Source organism: Myotis yumanensis, unplaced genomic scaffold, assembly GCF_028538775.1.
Source record: "Myotis yumanensis isolate MYYU_CA2020_CCGP unplaced genomic scaffold, mMyoYum1.0.hap1 SCAF_4, whole genome shotgun sequence".
NCBI classification, from domain to species: domain Eukaryota; kingdom Metazoa; phylum Chordata; class Mammalia; order Chiroptera; family Vespertilionidae; genus Myotis; species Myotis yumanensis.
The window spans coordinates 53,730,220-53,750,593 of record NW_027223755.1 but is presented as its reverse complement, the minus strand read 5'-3'; the positions used below and the strand labels follow the sequence as shown (position 1 = coordinate 53,750,593).

The following is a 20,374-nucleotide window of genomic DNA, read 5'->3' as shown; positions in this document are numbered from 1 at the left end:
GAGAAGAAAAGATTGGCTTTGAGCTAAGAATTTTGAAGTTGGATGATGAGTACATGTGGTTTTATTATACTCTTCTCTAATTTTTTATGTGTTTGAAATTTTCCCTAATAAGTTTATAGATAATGAAAATGTTAATAGTGATAGAATTCCGGACCTCTGTATCTTTATTCTATGTTCTTCTATGGTCATTCTTTAATTAAAGCAAATATTGCTGCATTCTATTGAAGGAGATGTGTAGCAATTCTTTGCAATTACTTTCTAGGTTTCTGATGCAAATAATATCCCAGGACTTTTGGTTCTCAAAAGCTTGGCCTATCTGAACAAAGGCTCATTAGATGAAGCTTCAAAGGTCGGTTTTTTTCATTCAAGGTGAGATTCTTTTAAAAAGTTGTTATTTTTATTTGGAAATGGAATTGACAGATATCTACTTCATAGATTATGGAAGACGTTCTCTCTTCTTACCCTGACCTAGCTGAAGCTCATGCCCTGGAGGCCTTTATTCATCTTACCAAAAAGGACTATCTACAAGCAGAAAAATGGTAAGGATATATAGATTGCTCGTAGATCAAGCCATATCTTAGTTTTTTACATTTTTCAAAAATTCAAAATAAATGGGCTTGATAAACATCTAGTTTTGTATAAATTTGATCTTTGTAAGCTTTATTAGTATTTTTAAGAAATGTATTTAGCATATAACACAATACTATAAAAATTTCCATGATGAGCCCTGACCGGTTTGGCTCAGTGGATAGAGCGTCGTCCTGTGGACTGAAGGGTCCCGGGTTCGATTCCCGTCAAGGGCATGCATCTTGGTTGCGGGCGCATCCCCAGTGGGGAGTGTGCAGGAGGCAGCTGATTGATGTTTCTCTCTCATCGATGTTTCTAACTCTCTATCTCTCTCTTTCTCCCTTCCTTTCTCTAAAAAATAAATAAAATATACTTAAGAAAAAAAAAATTTCCATGATGAGTTTGAAATGTGATCAGCTGATTAGCATGTTCAGTAAGCAACATAATGTTTGGTGTGAACACTTAGCACATTGGTAGTGCTAAAGGCCATTGTGCTTTTTAAAGTTTTTTTTTTTCATTATAATCTGAATCCTGAAGTAGTGATTTGTTTCAAAATCAGCATCCTTGAATCATTCAAACTTTGATTGCTTCAACTAGGAGTCTGCTATAGCATATATATTTTAATATTCCTTTTTACTTCCCCTTGGTGATTTAGTTTTCAGAGAGCTCTTGAGAAAGATGCTGAAGTTGCTGAATATCATTACCAGCTTGGGTTAACATATTGGTTCATGGGTGAAGAAACAAGAAAAGATAAAACAAAGGCTCTTACCCACTTTTTAAAGGTAAAATAAGTGCTACTTTCAATTCTTAATTGAAATGGATTCATTATAAATTCATAAATAATAATTATATAAGGTACTTAAAATTAGTATTGAACTGTTTTTCATGTTTCATCTTTCACACATAAGGTTTTGTGAGAATGTTATATGGATTTTCAAGGAGAAAATTGAACCATAATAGTTACTTATTTAAGAATCATGAGTTATAGAAATAAGACACTATTATGTCTGGAAAACATAGTTTTTAGGTAATTCTCACTGTAGTTTTATGGGCATATGAGCCTTATGTAACTCTAGATGTTAAAGTCTTATTTTGACTAATAAAAGCAGATTCATATAATAATTCAAATTTCACATTTCTTTAAACAAAGATAACATTTTTACACTTACAAGCAGTGACGGCCAGTTTTCATGTATGTTTTAAATCTTACATTAGAGGGTGTTTTGGCATATTTTTATATATGTTTAATAAACCTGTTTTTTTTCTTTAATCTGTGTATTTATATTTTGTGCTTTTAAAGGGACCCTTCCAAACAAACTTTAATATTCTATTATTATCAATTTTTAATTGGAAGGCTGCCAGACTGGATACATACATGGGCAAAGCCTTCTGCTATTTAGGTCATTATTACAGAGATGTAGCAGGAGATAAAAACAGAGCCCGTGGATGTTATAGGAAAGCTTTCGAGTTGGATGACACTGATGCTGAATCTGGAGCTGCAGCTGTCGATTTAAGCGTGGAGCTTGAAGAGATGGTATGTCTAATAACATAAACGCTTTTGTTTTTATGTGAAGTGTAGAAATAGAAACATTTTTATATATGTACTAGAGGCTCGATGCACGAAATTCGTGCAAGGGGCTTGGCCCTCACAGCTGCAGCGGCTTGCCTCAGCCCTCGCAGCCCCGGCTTCGTCCAGAAGGTCGTCCAGGAGGATGTCCGGAAGGTTGTTCGGCAGTCTGGTCTAATTAGCATATTACGCTTTTATTATTATAGATACTTACACATTATTATTTGTATTATATTTTGTAATGCAATAGAAAATTTTTTGTCACTGGAGAGTCAGTTTTTTTCCTTTGGCAGACATTAAAATCCTCATCATTTATTGTTGAAACTGTAGTTTAGTGTATACCAGTGTAAATTTAAAAAATCAAGTGGTAAATGAAAATATATTTGAGTACTTTACATAAGTGTTCTGTATTTTTGTGATATTTGATATTTCTAATATTAGTCCTTTCTAATTATTAGGAAACTGCCTTAGCTATCCTAACAACAGTAACTCAAAAGGCAAGTGCTGGAACTGCCAAATGGGCCTGGCTTAGGCGAGGACTGTACTATTTGAAAGCTGGTCAACATTCTCAAGCAGTGGCTGAGTAAGGCACCTTATTGTATTTAAACTCTGTTAGCCTAATGGTTTCTTAAACTCCATTTGTACCCCAAATGAACTTTACAGGTCGCCTCTTGCCAGGTTGTGTTTTGAGGGAAGAAATAATAAAATTTATTTAAGGTTGATCGGTTCTTATTATCTTCACGGCACTGGAGTTGCAAAAATGGATTAAATGATGTCCTGTTGCTAAGGAGATAGCCAATCTAGTGAAGTCTAGTAGTATCATACATAGAGTAGGTTCTCCATAGAAATTCAAGGAATGATGAAAGGTGAGGTTATTACCTTTGTTCTCCCAAAGACATACATTGTTTTTGGGCAGTGGAGACATTGGCAGCTTGAATGGCATTTGGAGCAGCTCATTTTTAGTCATTTGGTTTGAAGTACACTTAAGGGTAAATTATGTATATTTGCATAAAGATAAAGTTGCTTCTGATTTATGTTAATATCTATAATATAGGCGTTTAAAAATTTTCCTGGAAATGGAATTTAATCAGAAATTTAAAGCATTATTCCTGTTTTCTAACTGTGATTATTTCTGTTTTGGTAGGATTGGTGTGGTTTGGAGATGAGGCATACTGAGATATATAGCTATTCTGGCAGGATAGGATGAAATTTTTCCAGATAGTCAAAAAAAGAAATTCTGATTAGCACTTCTTAAAAAAAAGTTAGTTTGTTCTTACTTATTTTGAAATTGTAACAAAATTTCTTAGTATTAAGAAATATTCAAAGCTATAAAAGGAACAGGTATACCTGCATTTAATAGCACTTTTACAAATAGAAGGAAGCATGGATATGTGTGATTCAGTTGAATTATTTATTTTATATTTTCCTTTCAGATGTGGAAGTAGTTCTATTACTTTGAGTTCTCTTATTGTTTCTTGAAATTTTAGTTTACAGGCAGCATTAAGGGCAGACCCAAAGGACTTCAATTGTTGGGAATCATTAGGAGAGGCATACTTAAGCAGAGGTGGTTATACAACAGCCTTGAAATCCTTCACAAAGGCCAGTGAGCTGAACCCAGAATCCACATACAGTGTGTTTAAGGTGGCAGCAATACAGCAAATCCTAGGCAAATATAAGGAGGCTGTAGCTCAATACCAGCTGATCATTAAAACAAAAGAAGATTATGTACCTGCTTTGAAAGGTAATTTTTTTAATAGCTCCTTTGACTTTTGTGATACTAAAGTACAAAATCCTTGGGTGAATTTCCTAAATGTATTAAGTAACTTTCAAAAAGGACTTCTTGCCCGGCCAGTGTGACTCAGTGGTTGAGCTTCGACCCATGAACCAGGAGGTCACTTTTTGATTTCCTCAGGGCACAGGCCTGGGTTATGGGCTTGATCCCCAGTAGGGGGCGTGCAAGAGGCAGCTGATCAGTGATTCTCATCATTGATGGTTCCATCTCTCTCCTCCCTTCCTCTCTAAAATCAATAAAAACATATTTAAAAGAAAAAAAGTGCCCAGTCAGCGTGGCTCAGTGGGTGAGCATTGACCTATGAACCAGGAGGTCATGGTTCGATTCCAGGGCAAGGGCGGGCACATGCCCAGGTTGTGGGCTCGATCCCCAGTGTGGGACGTGCAGGAGGCAGCCAGTCAGTGATTCTCTCATCATTGATGTTTCTATCTCTCCTACCTTCCTCTCTGAAATCAATAAAATATATATATATATATTTTTTTAAAATAGGTTTTTATTGATTTTTTTACAGAGAGGAAGGGAGAGAGATAGAGAGTTAGAAACACCGATGAGAGAGAAACATCAATCAGCTGCCTCCTGCACACCTGATGTGCCCGCTGGGGATGTGCCCGCAACCAAGGTACTGCCCTCGACCTGAATCGAACCTGGGACCCTTGAGTCCGCAGGCCGTCACTCTATCCACTGAGCCAAACCGGTTAGGGCAATAAAATATATATTTTAAAAGAAGAAAGAAAAAAGGACTTGTTTAGTCAACAGTAAGCATACAATATGAACCTCTTATAGTGTTGCTTGTTATATAGATTTGACTTGTTGTATAACAGTGAGTAAATAGTAATATGAAAGAGATTTAACATTTAGACAAATATGATTGATATTGGATCTAAAATGGATTTCTAAAACAAGAGTTTTCTATTATATTTTGGTAATTCATTATATTCTCAGTAGGTTACTAGATTTTAGTTACTTTGTAAATTATAGAAGCTCATTTTTTCAATTTTTAAAAAATTTTAGAGGCAATTTGCATTATTTTTTATCTAAATTAATTTCAATTTCTCCATAGATTATTTTTAGTAATATAAAGTAAAAGATCATCATTCATATCTAATCAAATTTTTATTATAATAACTAACCAAAACCATTACATATGCTTTTCTTCCTTTTCCTTTTTGAAGAAACAGTTGAGGTTTAAATCAGAAATAGTGTTGGGAATCATTAGGAGAGGCATACTTAAGCAGAGGTAGCTATATAACAGCCTTGAAAATGTTTTAAGTGACATGAAATTTAAGCCTTGAAAACCTTTTTCTCAATTTTTTAAAACTCAAGGAGAACTGACATTAATTAAATGTTTACTAGGCACTTAAGGAAATTGCTATTTCATCTAATCCTTATGGTATAGTTATATAGTTTTGAACATTTAAAAAATAAGATTTTGTTTTACAATGTTAATAAGTAATAAAATGATAATGAGTGGCATTTAGGTAATATCCCCATTTTCAAAACTGAGGTTTTAAGTGGTAACTTGCCCAAAGTCAAGGAAATTCTTAGGTTCCATATGTAGTTTTTATTTTTTTAGTACCTGTTTACTCTAGTAGAGCCCTGTCATTTAAATTCCTTATTAAATATATGTAAGACCAAGCTTTAAAATAATTTTTATAAAATACTATTCAGTTTTGTTTTCTGGAAAGTGTCTTTAATATGCTAAGTGTATTTTTTACATGTTTTTAACAACTACAAACTTACCTGGTTTTAGGTTTGGGTGAATGCCATCTCATGATGGCAAAAGCAGCTCTAGTCGATTATCTTGATGGGAAAGCTGTTGACTACATAGAAAAAGCACTGGAATATTTTACTTGGTTAGTATTAATCTTATTATTCATTGTGTTTATTTTCTTAATATTATAATAAAGCCAAATTTAGAATAAATTCTATTTAGAATAAGCATTCTATGTTTATTTTGTTATACTGTTCATTATTCAGAATATCAAGCATAAAGAATAACAGACAAACCAATTAATTCTACAACATATTCTAGTACATATTGTATTAACTTAGCGCTGGAGAACAGCTGTAATTTCTTGCTCTCAAGTAGGTGACATGCTGGACGCATAGGGAAAGGTGGGAAGGAAGAAGCTGTCTGCTAGTGGAGCAGCAGCTCTGATAACCCTGGGTTAGTGTTCTTTCAGGAGGCCTGGAAATGTGAGTATCTAGAATTGGAATGAGTGGAAAATAGGGCTTCAGATGCACACTGTGCTTTCTTTCAGTGGTAAGGGCCTATTTTAGGCCTACTGGTAGGTCTAGAGGTAAAGGGAAATGGATAATCTGATTGCTCCTGGAGAGAACACTTGCAGAAAAAATGTGGCGCCTAATAGCAAGAAAGGAATCAGAGAAATTTGAGTAAATCTGATATTTTATTGAACTGAGCTGGGTAGAAGTGTTATTTGTGGTAAATGACTTTAAAAGGTCTGCAAGTTAGATAAACATTTGAAGTTTTTTGCTCTTAAACGTCTTTCTGTGTGTCCCTTCCTTTCATTTCCTACTTGTCTTCTCTGTTCCTTCTTGATTTGGTTTCTCCAGGGTTGCTTTACTTTGAATATGAACCAAATATGAAATGAAAACCTTAGCCTTTTTTCTCCCACTGATTTTTATTGCTACCTTTGAAGTCTCACATGATATAGCTCTTTCCAAAGAGGGAGGTATTGTGAAGAAGGCATACTTTGTTGGAACTATATTTAAGAGTACATGATGAACCTTTGAATAATGATACTTGAGCTAAAAATACTGCCTTTCTTAGCTTGGGAAATTTTGTTCCGGGAAGCATGTAGCATTCACAACCAATTATAAGGTGGCACATAAAACTTTTAAAGTGATAACCTGGCTGGGTGCTCGGTGGTTAGAGTGTCCCTTTGGGGGTTCAAGAGCACATACCTGGGTTGCAGGTTCCTCACCCTGGTTGGAGTGGTTGCAGGAGGCAACCAGTTGATGTTGCTTTCTCACATCAGTGTTTCTCATCTCTTCCCTCCCTTCCATTCTCTCTAAAATCAATGGAAAAAATATCCTCCAGTGAGGATTTACAAAAATAAAAATAAATGATAATCCCGAAATTTATATTTACTTCTAAATTTAAAAATTCACACTAACACAATTCTTATGTAAGGGTGATAGAAGTTATTTCACGTCACAGATTTTTTTATTGAACTTAAAAGGAGATAAGTGGACTGTTAAAATTGTTTCTCTTCGTTTGTATTTTCTTTTCTCATGCTGTCAATTTTAGAAATTATGCTAAGATATTTAGGCAAAGGAACTAGAAATAGTGTTGTCCTTCTTCCTGGTCATCGCAGGGGTTTTCAATGATAACTACAATAATTATTCCTACTTCCTTGGAAGATACTAGAAAATGATTTTTGGCTGGACTCCATGAATAGAAAAGGCTATGAAAAATGTTCCATCTGCTTGTCCATCTGCCAGTAATATAGCTGTTTGTGATAGCTGATTATCAAAATTTGGCTTAAATGAAATTTCTGTGTTTTATTTATAAGATCTCAAGAAGAGAAAAATGAAGAGAAATGTATAGCTGAGATTTTTCTCTTTCTAAAAAGAACTTCCTTTTATCATCATAATTAATATTGCTATTTACTTTTTGAGCTTGTCTACTTGCTTCAATAAATATGAGTTTTCACATTTTTATGTTTTGATTTTTGGAATTGGTCTCAGAGAGTAAAAGTCCTTTGGACTACCAAATGTATTGAGTATGTCATACATTTACTAGTGGTTTTTTTTTTTTTTGAAGATCTGAAAGCCAAAACTTGAGTTTACAATAATCCACTGTGAAATAAGACAGTTAACAGCTTTACTGCTTTGTTATTAAGCAAGCAAACAAACAAACAAACACAAAGAGCATAGTTTTTAAAAAGTCAATATTAAAGATAAATTGGTTCTGAAAGACTTATTGATTTATCAATGTGATTTCTGCTACTTCTAACAAAAATAATGAAGAGTACCAAAGAAATTTTTGTAAAGTTTCTGGTTCTTAACTTAAAACCATCAATTCTTTGCCTGGCCGATGTGGCTCAGCTGATTGTCATACACCAAGAGGTCACAGGTTAGATTCCGGTCAGGGCATATGCCCAGGTTGTGGGCTTGATCTCCACTGGGGAGCCGATCAGTGTTTCTCTCTCATCCATGTTTCTATCTCTCTTTTCCTTCCTCTCTCTCTCTCTAAAAAAATTAATACAAACATTTTTAAAAATACACAAAACAATCAGTTCCTTCTCTTCCCTCTCTCCTTCTTCCTATTACGGAGGTGATAAGGTATAATTTAGTTAGAAGGAATTTAGTAAATCATTCACTGCACTTAATTAAGGAAGTAGATTTTAATCAGGATTGTATGTATAATTTTTCTTTTTTAATTGTAAGTAATAATGAGGGAGATAGTCTATACTTTTTTGGAAATAATTTAAAAGAATTATGCTTTTTTTTCCTCCAGGGCTCTGCAGCATCGAGATGATGTGTCTTGCCTTTGGAAGCTAGTTGGGGATGCTTGTACCAGTCTGCATGCTGTCTCGCCATCTAAAGTGAATGTTAATGTTTTAGGAGTCCTTTTAGGCCAGAAAGAAGGAAAACAAGTATTAAAGAAAAATGAGCTTCTCCATCTAGGAGGAAGGTAATTTACAAAGATTGCCAGATAATGACATTCAAATTGAATAAGGGCATGATAATAAAACATAACATCCACTTTTATATTTCCGTAGGTGTTACGGGCGTGCATTAAAACTGATGTCTACATCTAATACGTGGTGTGATCTTGGAATTAATTATTATCGTCAAGCACAACATCTAGCAGAAACTGGCAGCAACATGAATGATCTTAAAGACTTGTTGGAGAAATCATTACACGTATGGTTTTGAGAATTTTTTCATAAACTTAAAAAAAATGAAGTGCTTTTCTGAAAAATGTTATTGATAAAGAAAATAACTTTAGTGTTTTTACATTAACCACATTTATCTTGATATATGTGCTGACATTCAAAGAGTTAAAAAAATAATTTAACTTTATTTTTCAGTGTCTGAAAAAGGCAGTGAGACTCAACAGTAATAGTCACTTATACTGGAATGCTCTTGGTGTGGTTTCATGTTATAGTGGTAAGAATTCAATAACACTTCAATAATTTTAGAAGATTGCTCATTTCAGGTAATAAAGTTCAGTTTCATTAAATTCTCTATTTTTCAGGTATTAAAAATTATTCCCTTGCTCAGCATTGTTTCATCAAATCAATCCAGTCGGAGCAAATTGTGAGTATTCTATGTGTCTGTTAATGAAAAAGGACTTTGAAATTTAGTGTGAATAATTTTCTGAGACTTCCATGGAGACAAGAGACCTAATTTTTATACATATATATGTATTTTAGAATCCTGTTGCATGGACCAACTTGGGAGTGTTATACCTTGCAAATGAAAACATTGAGGTAACTGTGCTGACTGCTTTGTCATATTAAAAGTAAAGAACATTTCCTATACAGATCTCTTCATAATAGCACAACTTTTTGTGGAGAAATACTTCACACGTTGTTATCTATCCAGTATGCTCTCTAATATGCTAGATAATTAATGACATTCGGTTTATGTTATTGAATAATGAATGTGTAAGATTTCTTTTCCTTTCCATACCACTCAAGAAATTTATGGTTTTATAATTATTTTGGTTTTCCATTTAGAGATTAAAACAATTCTATGAATTATTTGTTTATTTTTTTTTGTTTTTTGTTTTTATCTGTACACATGTAAGAGGAGTCCCATGTAGGTGATGTTGAGGGTAGGGTGATGAAATAAGGGAGACCATTAGTACTCTCTAGCAGCTTAAATTTAACATTTTTGGGGGGTGATTTATATTTGGTTTTAGCTGATATTAATCCCTTTGTAAACCACAGTGTAATTTGTCATACTCAAACAGTTAGAAAATTGGGCATGTGTTTGTAGGTGATGTTTAGAAGTTTCTACAAACCCACAGACAAAATCTGTATTGTATCAGGAAAAAAAAATAACATGCAACTTAATGTGCCCAAGTACAGTATCTTTAAAGTTTCCTGACTGCTTAGCACAGTTTATGCCAACCACTCTTGTTGTCTAGTAGCAGTTAGGTATCTCAGACTTTGTTGGTTGTTAGTTTTTATCCTCCCAGCTAAGCTCAAAGAGAGGGGAATAGATACAGCCTTACTTACTTTCTTCAAACCTAGGAAATATATGGGTAATTTGTTAAAAGGTCTACCAAATGTAAGGTGAACATCTATATGCCCTTTCACTGGGTCCAGAATCCCTAAACCTGTAGAGAAATCTGATGTAGCCAGGAGTGTTCTGGTGGAACACTGATTTAACTGTTGCTAATTGTGTTTAAGCAATTTTAGGTTCATTCATGTATTTATGTTGATAAGTCTCGGTTTTCTTATTCTCTTATTTTATGATTTTTAAACGTAAACAATTTAATATTAAATGTATAAAATGACTTGATGTATTATTTTTTGTTTTTTTGTTTTCTAGCAAGCTCATGAAGCTTTCAAAACGGCTCAGTCCCTTGATCCATCTTATTTAATGTGCTGGATTGGACAAGTAAGATAACATTTAGTTATTAATAATTCTGTTGACATAAATAACCTATTAATATAAAGTGGTATAAATAACCTATTAATATAAATAACAGTGATCATAATAATAACAGGCCCTTTGTTCACATTATTTCAATTGAACTTTCATCAGTCCTTTGAGTTGGTGGTAGTTGTTAAACTTTTTGTAGATGTGGAATTGAAGCTCAGAGACGCTAAGTATTGTGCCCAATCATTAACTTGTAATGATTAAGCATTGATTTGGGAGGCTTTTAACCCCATCAGTCTGACATCATTATGCTTGAAGAATAAACCAAGAGCTATGTAATGCACATTTACCCCTCCCCCAAATGAAAATTTACAATATCATTTTGATTGTTTTCTCATTTTCTGTAAAGTTTTCATAATTTTATTTGGTACTTGTTTCTATGAGTCTGCGAACCCCCCCAAATTTAGATTTTTGTACTGCCAAATAGGAATCAGGATACTTGGTTAGTGATCTGAGTCTATCACTGACTAATTTTTTATTTTTTTTACCTTAACAAAATTGCTGGATTCAATGTTCTCACCTGAAAAAGAAGGGGATTAGAAAGGGTAGCCTCTAAATCCTGTGTAGTTGAGAAATTAGTAAGTGGTTGATTTTTATTTTATTTTATTTTTTTGTTCAGCGAATACTAGAGGCATCACCCATATCAGAAAATCATTAATCTGGGTTTTGATAATTTTTATTGTACTTTTAACTTTTGGGTCTAATTCTAGCTAATTGGTGAAGAAGCAGAGTTAGCAAGGCAAACTTCCTGTTCCCGTTAACTGTGGTAGCATCTGGGAGCAATGGCATTACTATACTAATTTCTATGTAAATTATTGGACACAAGGGGCTAAAGAATTTTCATTTCTAATTCTTCCAAGGGATGCTGCTGCTGCTGATCCAAATGTAGCACTGCTCTAGGTTCATTCATCTTAGATGTTGTCAGAAAAACGTATATTTTTTATTTTTCAGATATTTTAGCTCTTAAAAATAATTTATTTCAGGAAATAACTAGTAAATTTAATTAAAATATTAACAATAGAAGTGAGACTTAATATTAATTTTTAAATAATATTAGTAATAAATGATAACTAAAAAACCCTGATTTCTTTAAAAGATAGTCTTGAAAGTAATTCTAAGATATTACATCGTCTCATAAAGTCAATAGCATAGGTATACTATTTAAAATCCTGAGGCAGTTTTAAAAATAAATATGTTGTGACTCTACCCCATATCTATGGAAACTAGGGGAGAGGACTTTCTTTTAAAAAAGCTACCCCGGTGAATCTGAGCTGACCCTGTGATTAAGAATCCTATTCCAGACAAATACCAGTATGAATCAAGGGTGAGAGGGGAAGGAGGAGGTTGCAGGTGGCATTCTGAAAGCATTTGTCTGCTTATGGTCCAATTTAATAAGTCATTCTTGTCCTCTGAGCCATGGGAATATGGTAGCTAAGACTGAACTAGAAATTAACTTTACTTTTAAGCATAGCTTTTAAACCTTTGTTTTTTCCAGTTTCATTGATGATAATGATGATGATGATGATGATTGATGATGATGATTTCTCCTTTTAAACACATTCAGAACCTCTTTTTTCTTTTTAGGCCCTTATTGCAGAGACAGTTGGAAGTTACGACACCATGGATCTTTTCAGGCACACCACAGAACTCAGTATGCATGTAAGAATTTGAGCATTCTTCTTAGGATTCACTAATGAGAAAAGTATTATCCTTCTTGAGAAAATGGATACTTGGTGGTATCAGATATTAATGATAGCACTTGTCTCTACTCTTCATTCTTTCTCAAAGGCAGATAAGCTATCTTTAATTAAAGACATTGAGATCTGATGAAATGACATTGGTATTCAGTAGATACAGTAGTAGTCATGTAAAGTAGAAACCGAGACTCTAGAAAAAATAAACATAAGATAAGGACTAACTTGGTTGATATTTCTAGATTATTTATGAAAGTGTTTTACGATTCTTTTGATTGGTAATTATTACTTCGACCTATGAGAATGGTGCTGAAAAGCAGCAAACTAAACCATCAGGCGGAGCTCTATTTTCTGCACTTAATTTATCCCATTTGATTCTTCTACTTGGGGTTGAAGCAAGTGATTTAAATATGTTCTTAGCTGTGTTATATCATAGTGAACCTGTAAAGGCACTTAACAGTTGACTTAAAGAAAACTAACGTGTGCTATTTATTGTATTGAAGTGCATTGTTTCATTTCTTCATTTTGTATTGGTATATTTATTACCCTATGTCCACTTGTTAACTTCGGCTTTTTTAAAGACTGAGGGAGCGATCGGTTATGCATACTGGGTCTGTACTACATTGCAAGATAAAAGCAACAGAGAAACAGAGCTGTACCGGTACAACATCCTCCAGATGAATGCTATCCCAGCAGCACAAGTTGTTTTGAGTAAATACATAGGTAAGGCACCTGTTATATAATGCAAAGATATTTTAATAACTGTTGAAATAATTTAATGAATTTTTTAAATTAGCTAATTCCAAATGAAATATTAGTGTTCTTAAGACATGAATTTGCCTTTTCTACCCCCAGTGGCCAAGGAATCTACTTTTTAAACTTTAGTAAGGACTTTGAAGAGTGATGAAATGTTAGCTAATGATTCAAGATAAAAGTGATTTCCATGTTGCAGTGGAAACATTTTGGAGCCTAAAGGGCCCAAGTTGCTTCTATTCTTACTCTGCCATTTACTTTTGCTACAGTCTTAGGCCATGTATTTTACTTCCCTTAACTTCTTTTAACCTTGGAAAGTAGAGATAACAGCACCTAGGCTGTAGAGATGTGAGAATTAAATGAGATAATGTGCCTTAAGTTTCAAACCCCGTGCCTTTAACCTCCCACTTTAATACCTGATTTTTCTTTAAGATACTGGAAAAATATGTTTAGAAAAAGGATAGAATGGTGAAGTTATATTAACCATCTATGATAATAATTTCCTTTCCTTAATAAAACTACTATTGAATTTTAATCTCTCCTCTATCATTTAGTAGCCATAATAAAACCCTGGGCATGTTACCAAATTTAATTTTAGTTTTCCTATCTATAAACCCTACAAAATGTGCAGAGTAACTGGCATACTTTACATGCTCAAGAAATGTTAGTTTTGCTAGTATTTTTTAAAATCTTTTGACAAAATTAGAATAAATAAACAAGGCATTTAAGCAGGAATATTGGCAGTTGAATAATATAAAGAATCAAATAAATTGTGAAAAGCTGAAGAGAAAATGCCTCATCATAGATATTGAAGGGTAATAATACTCTTCCTGCATTGAGCGTGGGGCACTTGAGGCGAATGCAGTTATTTTAAAGTCAGCACTTTGGGGCATCCACATGTCATTAGTATGCCAAAATGAATGACTCTAACAAATACCTAGAGCAGGGGTGGGCAAACTTTTTGACTCGAGGGCCACAATGGGTTCTTAAACTGGACCGGAGGGCCGGAACAAAAGCATGGATGGAGTGTTTGTGTGAACTAATATAAATTCAAAGTAAATATCATTACATAAAAGGGTACGGTCTTTTTTTTTTTTAGTTTTATTCATTTCAAACGGGCCGGATCTGGCCCGCGGGCCGTAGTTTGCCCATGGCTGACCTAGAGCCTCTGTGAAAGCGTATGATCAGAAATTTCATTGATAGATTTCCTTACAGAATGGGTAACATTTATGAAGGATTTTCATAAAGGGTAAGTCTTGAGTTTTCTGTGAAATTCAGATTCCTAGAGCAACAAACAAATCATTTCCTGACAGTTTTACACAGTTACATTTTTAACTCGATAGTGGAGTCATAGTGATAAAAAATTATTTAACAAATTCAACTACATGTGCTTAGCCAAAAATGAATAAATTAGAGAAAAGAGGGAGAGCACAGTGTCTTCATCTGTCCTGCTAGGTGCTTCAGGACAAGTGGACAGTAGGCACGGTCTCCTTTTACTCGGTTTGACTCCATTTTGGTGCCCCTCTCCTTGTGTGGTAACTTGAGGATTTTTCAAGAATAACTTGACTGTGATTTTCACCTTCGGCTTGAATGTTAGAATCTAACCATCATATAAAGTATGATATGATTTGCTAGGGTTGACCAGCAGCCCCTGAACAACAGATGAACAAATTGCTCCGACACAGTTTCACTGTGAAAGAGAGAGCTAAGGGACAGTCTGGCCAAAGGGACCAGGCAGCCTCAATTGCCTGCCTCGTTAGCCTTTTATTGCAGTTTTTATCTTTAGACTAGAGGCCTGATGCACGAAATTCATGCAAGAGTAGGCCTTCCTTCCCCTGGCTGCCGGCACCGGCTTCCCTCTGGCACCCAGGACCCGGGCTTCCCTCGAAGCCCCGGCTTCATCTGGAAGGTCGTCCAGAATGATGTCCAGTCTAATTAGCATATTATGCTTTTATTATTATAGATACAATCAGCAGGGTGAGTAATCTTGTTTACATTGTCCTCAAGGCAAGGGCATCCAGGGATTAAGCATAAGGATTCCAGTAAGCACCCGGGGGTCTGCACGTACACAGACTTGTTTGGAAAGGTCAGGAATAATTAGGGGTGCTGCCTTTGATACTCCGCTCAGTCCCCCGTAAGTCAGAATTCTGATAAACAGGGCAGGTCGCCTTCCACACACTTCCCTTTTATCAGAATGCCCTCCTTACAAACTTTCTAACCAAGTCTCGTGTGCTCCCCAACATCTCCCCCTTTTTTGTTTTGCTTCTTTGTAGACGACAGAGGGAGGTGGTGAACTTTCTGCTTAAGAATGTCAGGGTTGCCAAAACCGGTTTGGCTCAGTGGATAGAGCGTCGGCCTGCGGACTCAAGGGTCCCGGGTTCGATTCCGGTCAAGGGCATGTACCTGGGTTGTGGGCATATCCCCAGTAGGAGATGTGCAGGAGGCAGCTGAGCGATGTTTCTCTCTCATCGGTGTTTCTAACTCTCTATCTCTCTCCCTTCCTCTCTGTAAAAAATCAATAAAATATATTTAAAAAAAAAAAAAAAAGAATGTCAGGGTTCATGAAGCGTGTTTACTGCTCCAGTTCCGATTTTACAGACTATTAAAAAAACAACAACAACACAAAAAGAGCAATGGTTAGTTACCTGGAATGTGTGGAGTGTGAGTATGCTCCAATAATTGCTCATCCTATGCTGTCAGCTTGTTCATCATTCCCCAGGTTAATCCGGGGGCCATCTGGGTCCGGGAAAGGCACATCGTTTGGGGCTGCGGAGTCCATAGGCCCAGATTCTTCATTTCTGAAAGAGGATTGGTCCCGTGCTATGCCATGATAGGGTTTAATCCAGCGAGCTGGAATTTACAGTGGCCCTGTGGAGGTAGAAACAACAGGCATCCTCTCCCCCATGTCAATTCATTGGGTCCCATCCAGTTACTAGTGTCCACATCTCGCCACAAGACTTGTGGTTTCTGAGGTGGGGTATTGAGGATTGAAAATGATCATTCAGATTCAAAAAATTAGGGGTAAAGAGGGCTTTAGATAGTGTTATAGCAGGGTCCTTGAGTCCCATATTCCCCCTTTTTTGTTTTACTAGCATACGCTTCAGGGTAGCATGGCACGTTCAACAGTGACCTACCGTGTGGATTGTAAGGGATTCCCGTAGAATGCTGGATGGACCAAGTTCTGCAAAAGGCGGTGAAGCCAAGGCTGCTATAAGCAAGCCCGTTATCAGTTTATCTTGGTTAAAATAGCTACAATTGGAAACAGGTCTTATTAAATTTATGCAAAGAAACGTATTGCCACTTATTAAGAATTGCCAAATACTGGTGGGACAGGTAGGGAGAGAAATATATAATTTACCAAATTGCTCTAAAAATGCTTCCTTATATCTGAAAAACAAAAAGTTTAAGAATCAGCAATACTTGCAAATGATATGGAATTTTGTCGTTTCTGGAAAACACAATATTCCAGAATAACAGTTAGAGCTATAAATGAAAGCATAATATGGTTATTATTATTTGACAAAGCTTCCTATGTACCCTAAGCAGAAAATTTTCCTTCATGAGAAAGAAAACAAACACTTGAAGCATTCCAGGGCCTATTGGGATGATCTAAGGCCAATTCTAGGTCAAGAAAAAGTTTCTTAAAATTCAAACCCTGGAAGGATTGTCAAATTTACTAGTATTTTGCCAAAAGATCACATATCAAAGTGTATTAGACACAAACATAGACTAGCAAACTTCAGTTCCCATGATTAAAAGATGGCTTTTTTTGTAAAAAAATACCTGATTAAAATGAAATATAACCATTTTAATAATTTATAGAACTTTTGCTTTAGGGACAGAAAAACAGGAAAGATCTTTTCCTTTTTGACAGACTAGAAAAAGATTAACCAAAATAAGGTTTATTTTCTCTCTCCATTTGTCCTTGGATGTGGTAAGCAAATGACACTAATTGGATTTCTGCTATCAGTCTCCCTGAGTACATTGATATAAGCTATTTACCACCTGTTTATACCCTCTGGTTAGGGAGACAAAATGCAAATAATTTACTCTCTCTTTTTTTAAAAATGTATTTTATTGATTTTTCACAGAGAGGAAAGGAGAGGGATAGAGAGTTAGAAACATCAATCAGCTGCCTCCTGCACACCCTCTGCTGGGGATGTGCCTGCAACCAAGGTACATGCCCTTGACCGGAATTGAACCTGGGACCCTTCAGTCCATAGGCTGACACTCTATCCACTGAGCCAAACCAGTTAGGGCAAATCATTTACTCTTAAGTGTCCTTGGCTTAGGGAAGATAGGATGTACTAGATGGCTCCAAATTGCTATTTAACCATCTCCGTTTCCCTATTCTACTTGTCCTGGTTTACTGGCCTGTGTCATTTATACAATTTCCTTTCAACATTTCTCTTCACAAAATTCTACAACTTTCACAAACTTTCTACAACTTTTACAAATCTTTCTTCAGAAACCTTACAACTTTCAGAAATAACCAGCTCTAGAATCCACTTTCATTTTTCTTCAAAATGCATTTCCATGTCTCATGTTTTATTACCCCAAAGTCATAATTTCTTTCTAAGTAGTTAGAATTCTTAACCCTTAGAAACCTTAATTTTTAGGTGACATGTAAGTAATTTAACATTCCTCAGATTAGCAACACATTCACATTTTAAGAGATATTTCAAATAAAATACAAGACATTCATTAACAGATTCAAATCCAACTTCTAGATTTTTCATACGAGGCAAACTCAGATTAATATTTCAGTAGCCTGTTACTTAAAAATACCTAGATATTTAATAATTTTTACTATTTAATCCAACAAATTCCAGAGTTTTAAGTTACCAAACACTTTGGTAAACTATGTTTAGGCAAATATAATTACCACTGAAAAAGCTTTATCATATACCCTTCATTTTAGTTACATTTATTTTGCTTTAACAACTTTGAGATTTTAAAGCCAATTATTGTTACCCAAGGCATTTTCTTGGCAACTTTTGTACAGGGATAACTCATTGGTTTTCAGTGGCTTTAATGTTAAAGTACTATTTCTTTTTTTTTTTTTTTTTACAAAAATGGGAATTGGGCCCCCCACTGCTATTTCTGCAGCCTGCTGGAGGGCACTTCTACAAGTCTGATTCTTTTAGGAAAAAGACTTGTGGGGTTTAGAAGATGTTATTTCCCATATTTTTTCTTTCTGAGTAAACTTAACAACATGAAATCTTTATAAGAAGAGATCTTAAAAACAGAAACAGGAAAACTCCACAGTAAATGAATGAGTACTCATAAAAAGGTAGACTGGGACATTAGCCTTAGAATCTTCAAACTAAGTGCCCCAAAGATAAGAAGCAAGCAAAGAACATCAGTAACCAAGTTACATTACAGACAGACAAGAACTTCCACGAGCTAAAAGTTTCCAGTGGCTGATGACTTGAGAGGGAGAGCAGGAAGGGTCCCCAAGATTAAAAATTCTTGGCAGCTGCTGGGAAGTTCCTGCATTCCCTGCCATGTGTTCAGCCTGCCACAAATAGCTAGGGCCTCTAGCAAAGTGAAATATGCTTCATCTTTAAACAAATTAAACCAAACAACAAAGACACATAAAACAACAATCAACAGACACTCATATACAATATTTATAGGCACACATAACAAACAGACAAGACTTAATAAATCAGAGTTCTTTTCATGGATATTTCAGAAGATGTTTTACATTGCCTGGGATTTACAGCCAGATGCAGCCCAGAGGGCTCCCAGGTGGGGTCACCAGTAAACACCCACAAACAGCCTGTTCACAGATCTCATCATATTCTGCTCTCCATAGCAAATGTTGACTGGCGTCCAGAGTTGTTTTGGCTAAATCTGCCAGTTCCAAGGCGTCATATGGTAATTTTCAGACAAAACATTAAGGAGTCCTTTTGTAAATGGACTGTTAGCCCCATTTTCTCTAGTTGATGAGCCTTCCCACACTGGAGGTGGAGGATCGGGGACCTTAGGTATTACAGGCTTTACAGGTTCTACTTCAGGAGGAGGGGGCGGTACTGACGCTCTGTAGGCTTTTGAGCCTCAGTATGAAGTGGTCATAGTGCAGCTCAAACAAGATGACAAAGGCACTCGTTTTCTCTGAGCCTGATTTCTCTTTAAATTCTTGCCTACTTGTTCCCAGAGATCAACAGCTAATGTTCCATCATCAGGGAACCAAGGATTATAAATTATAGGCACCATTTGCTTTTAATAACTTTTTAAGTAATAAAGAGATCTGTTGCTCGGTGGACAGTTGCTGTCCACCTTAACTGAAAAACAATTCCCTCGAACTTGGAAATCCCAAGCGGGCTCCAATGACTTATTGCGCAGTTAATTTCGTTTCCCTCCTTTTCGTTTTCGAGGATTCTGCTCATCTTGTTGTGTGTCTTGGTCCTCACACGGGGCACCACCTTGCCAGGGCTGACCAGCAGCCCCTGAACAGTGGGTGAACAGATCACTCTGACGCAGTTTCACTGTGAAAGAGAGGGCTAAGGGATGGCCTGGCCAAAGGGACTAGGCAGCCTCAATTGCCTGCCTCATTAGCCTTTTATTGCAGTTTTTATCTTTAGATCCTGAGCAATCTTGGGGGGACACGTGTTTACATTGTCCTCAAGGCAAGGGCACTCAAAGATTAGGCATAAGGATTCCAGTAAGCAACCGGGGGTCTGCACGTACACAGACTTGTTTGGAAAGGTCAGGAATAATTAGGGGTGCTGCCTTTGACACTCCTCTAAGTCTCCCCTAAGTCAGAATTCTCATAAACAGGGCAGGAGGCCTTCCACACACTTCCCTTTTCTCAGAATGTCCTCCTTACAGACTTTCCAACAAGTCTTGTGTGCTCCCCAGCAATGATTATACCTTATGCTTTGATGTTAGAATATAACCACCACATAAGCTATGATATGATTACACTATATTTTGTTAAACAAGAGGGATTTGAAGGCTTGCTTCCCAATACAGCTTTTAATTAGATTAGATGTTTTCTTTGTACATCATCAGATGCATGATCTCTTTTGACATGAAAATTTCAAAATGCTGCATTGGCAATACCAAAGTCATTCTCTGTTTCTAGTGTATGATACTGAGTTATTTAAAAAAACATACATAGAAATTGGAACACAACCCCCAAGAAAAATTAATCCTAGGAAGGTTTACGTGATTAGCTAAAGAACTGAATTTTCCTTATAAATCAAATGCATAGTTTTAACATGAGGTACATTTTCAAGTTATTTTACCATTAGGAATAAAAATGTTTAAACTTTAAAACATTTAAAGTATGTAGTAACTGTAAATGTTTCTGAATAATTTGGAAGAATTATAATTTGTAGTAACTATAAA

At 35.6% G+C, this 20,374-nt stretch overlaps 1 protein-coding gene across 2 annotated transcripts in view; it reads left to right on the top strand.

The window, feature by feature from the left end:
* Positions 1–20,374, top strand: part of SKIC3 (SKI3 subunit of superkiller complex) — a 75,441-nt gene that overhangs the window by 21,477 nt on the left and 33,590 nt on the right. For both annotated transcript variants that reach the window (XM_070412349.1, XM_070412348.1), the window contains exons 14-28: positions 263–349; positions 436–539; positions 1,223–1,349; positions 1,922–2,101; positions 2,593–2,717; positions 3,622–3,875; positions 5,677–5,779; positions 8,410–8,586; positions 8,675–8,819; positions 8,987–9,065; positions 9,154–9,215; positions 9,332–9,388; positions 10,458–10,526; positions 12,153–12,227; positions 12,844–12,985. In XM_070412349.1, the coding sequence (XP_070268450.1) occupies positions 263–349; positions 436–539; positions 1,223–1,349; positions 1,922–2,101; positions 2,593–2,717; positions 3,622–3,875; positions 5,677–5,779; positions 8,410–8,586; positions 8,675–8,819; positions 8,987–9,065; positions 9,154–9,215; positions 9,332–9,388; positions 10,458–10,526; positions 12,153–12,227; positions 12,844–12,985 (1,786 nt within the window). The remainder of the gene's footprint in view (positions 1–262; positions 350–435; positions 540–1,222; positions 1,350–1,921; positions 2,102–2,592; positions 2,718–3,621; positions 3,876–5,676; positions 5,780–8,409; positions 8,587–8,674; positions 8,820–8,986; positions 9,066–9,153; positions 9,216–9,331; positions 9,389–10,457; positions 10,527–12,152; positions 12,228–12,843; positions 12,986–20,374) is intronic.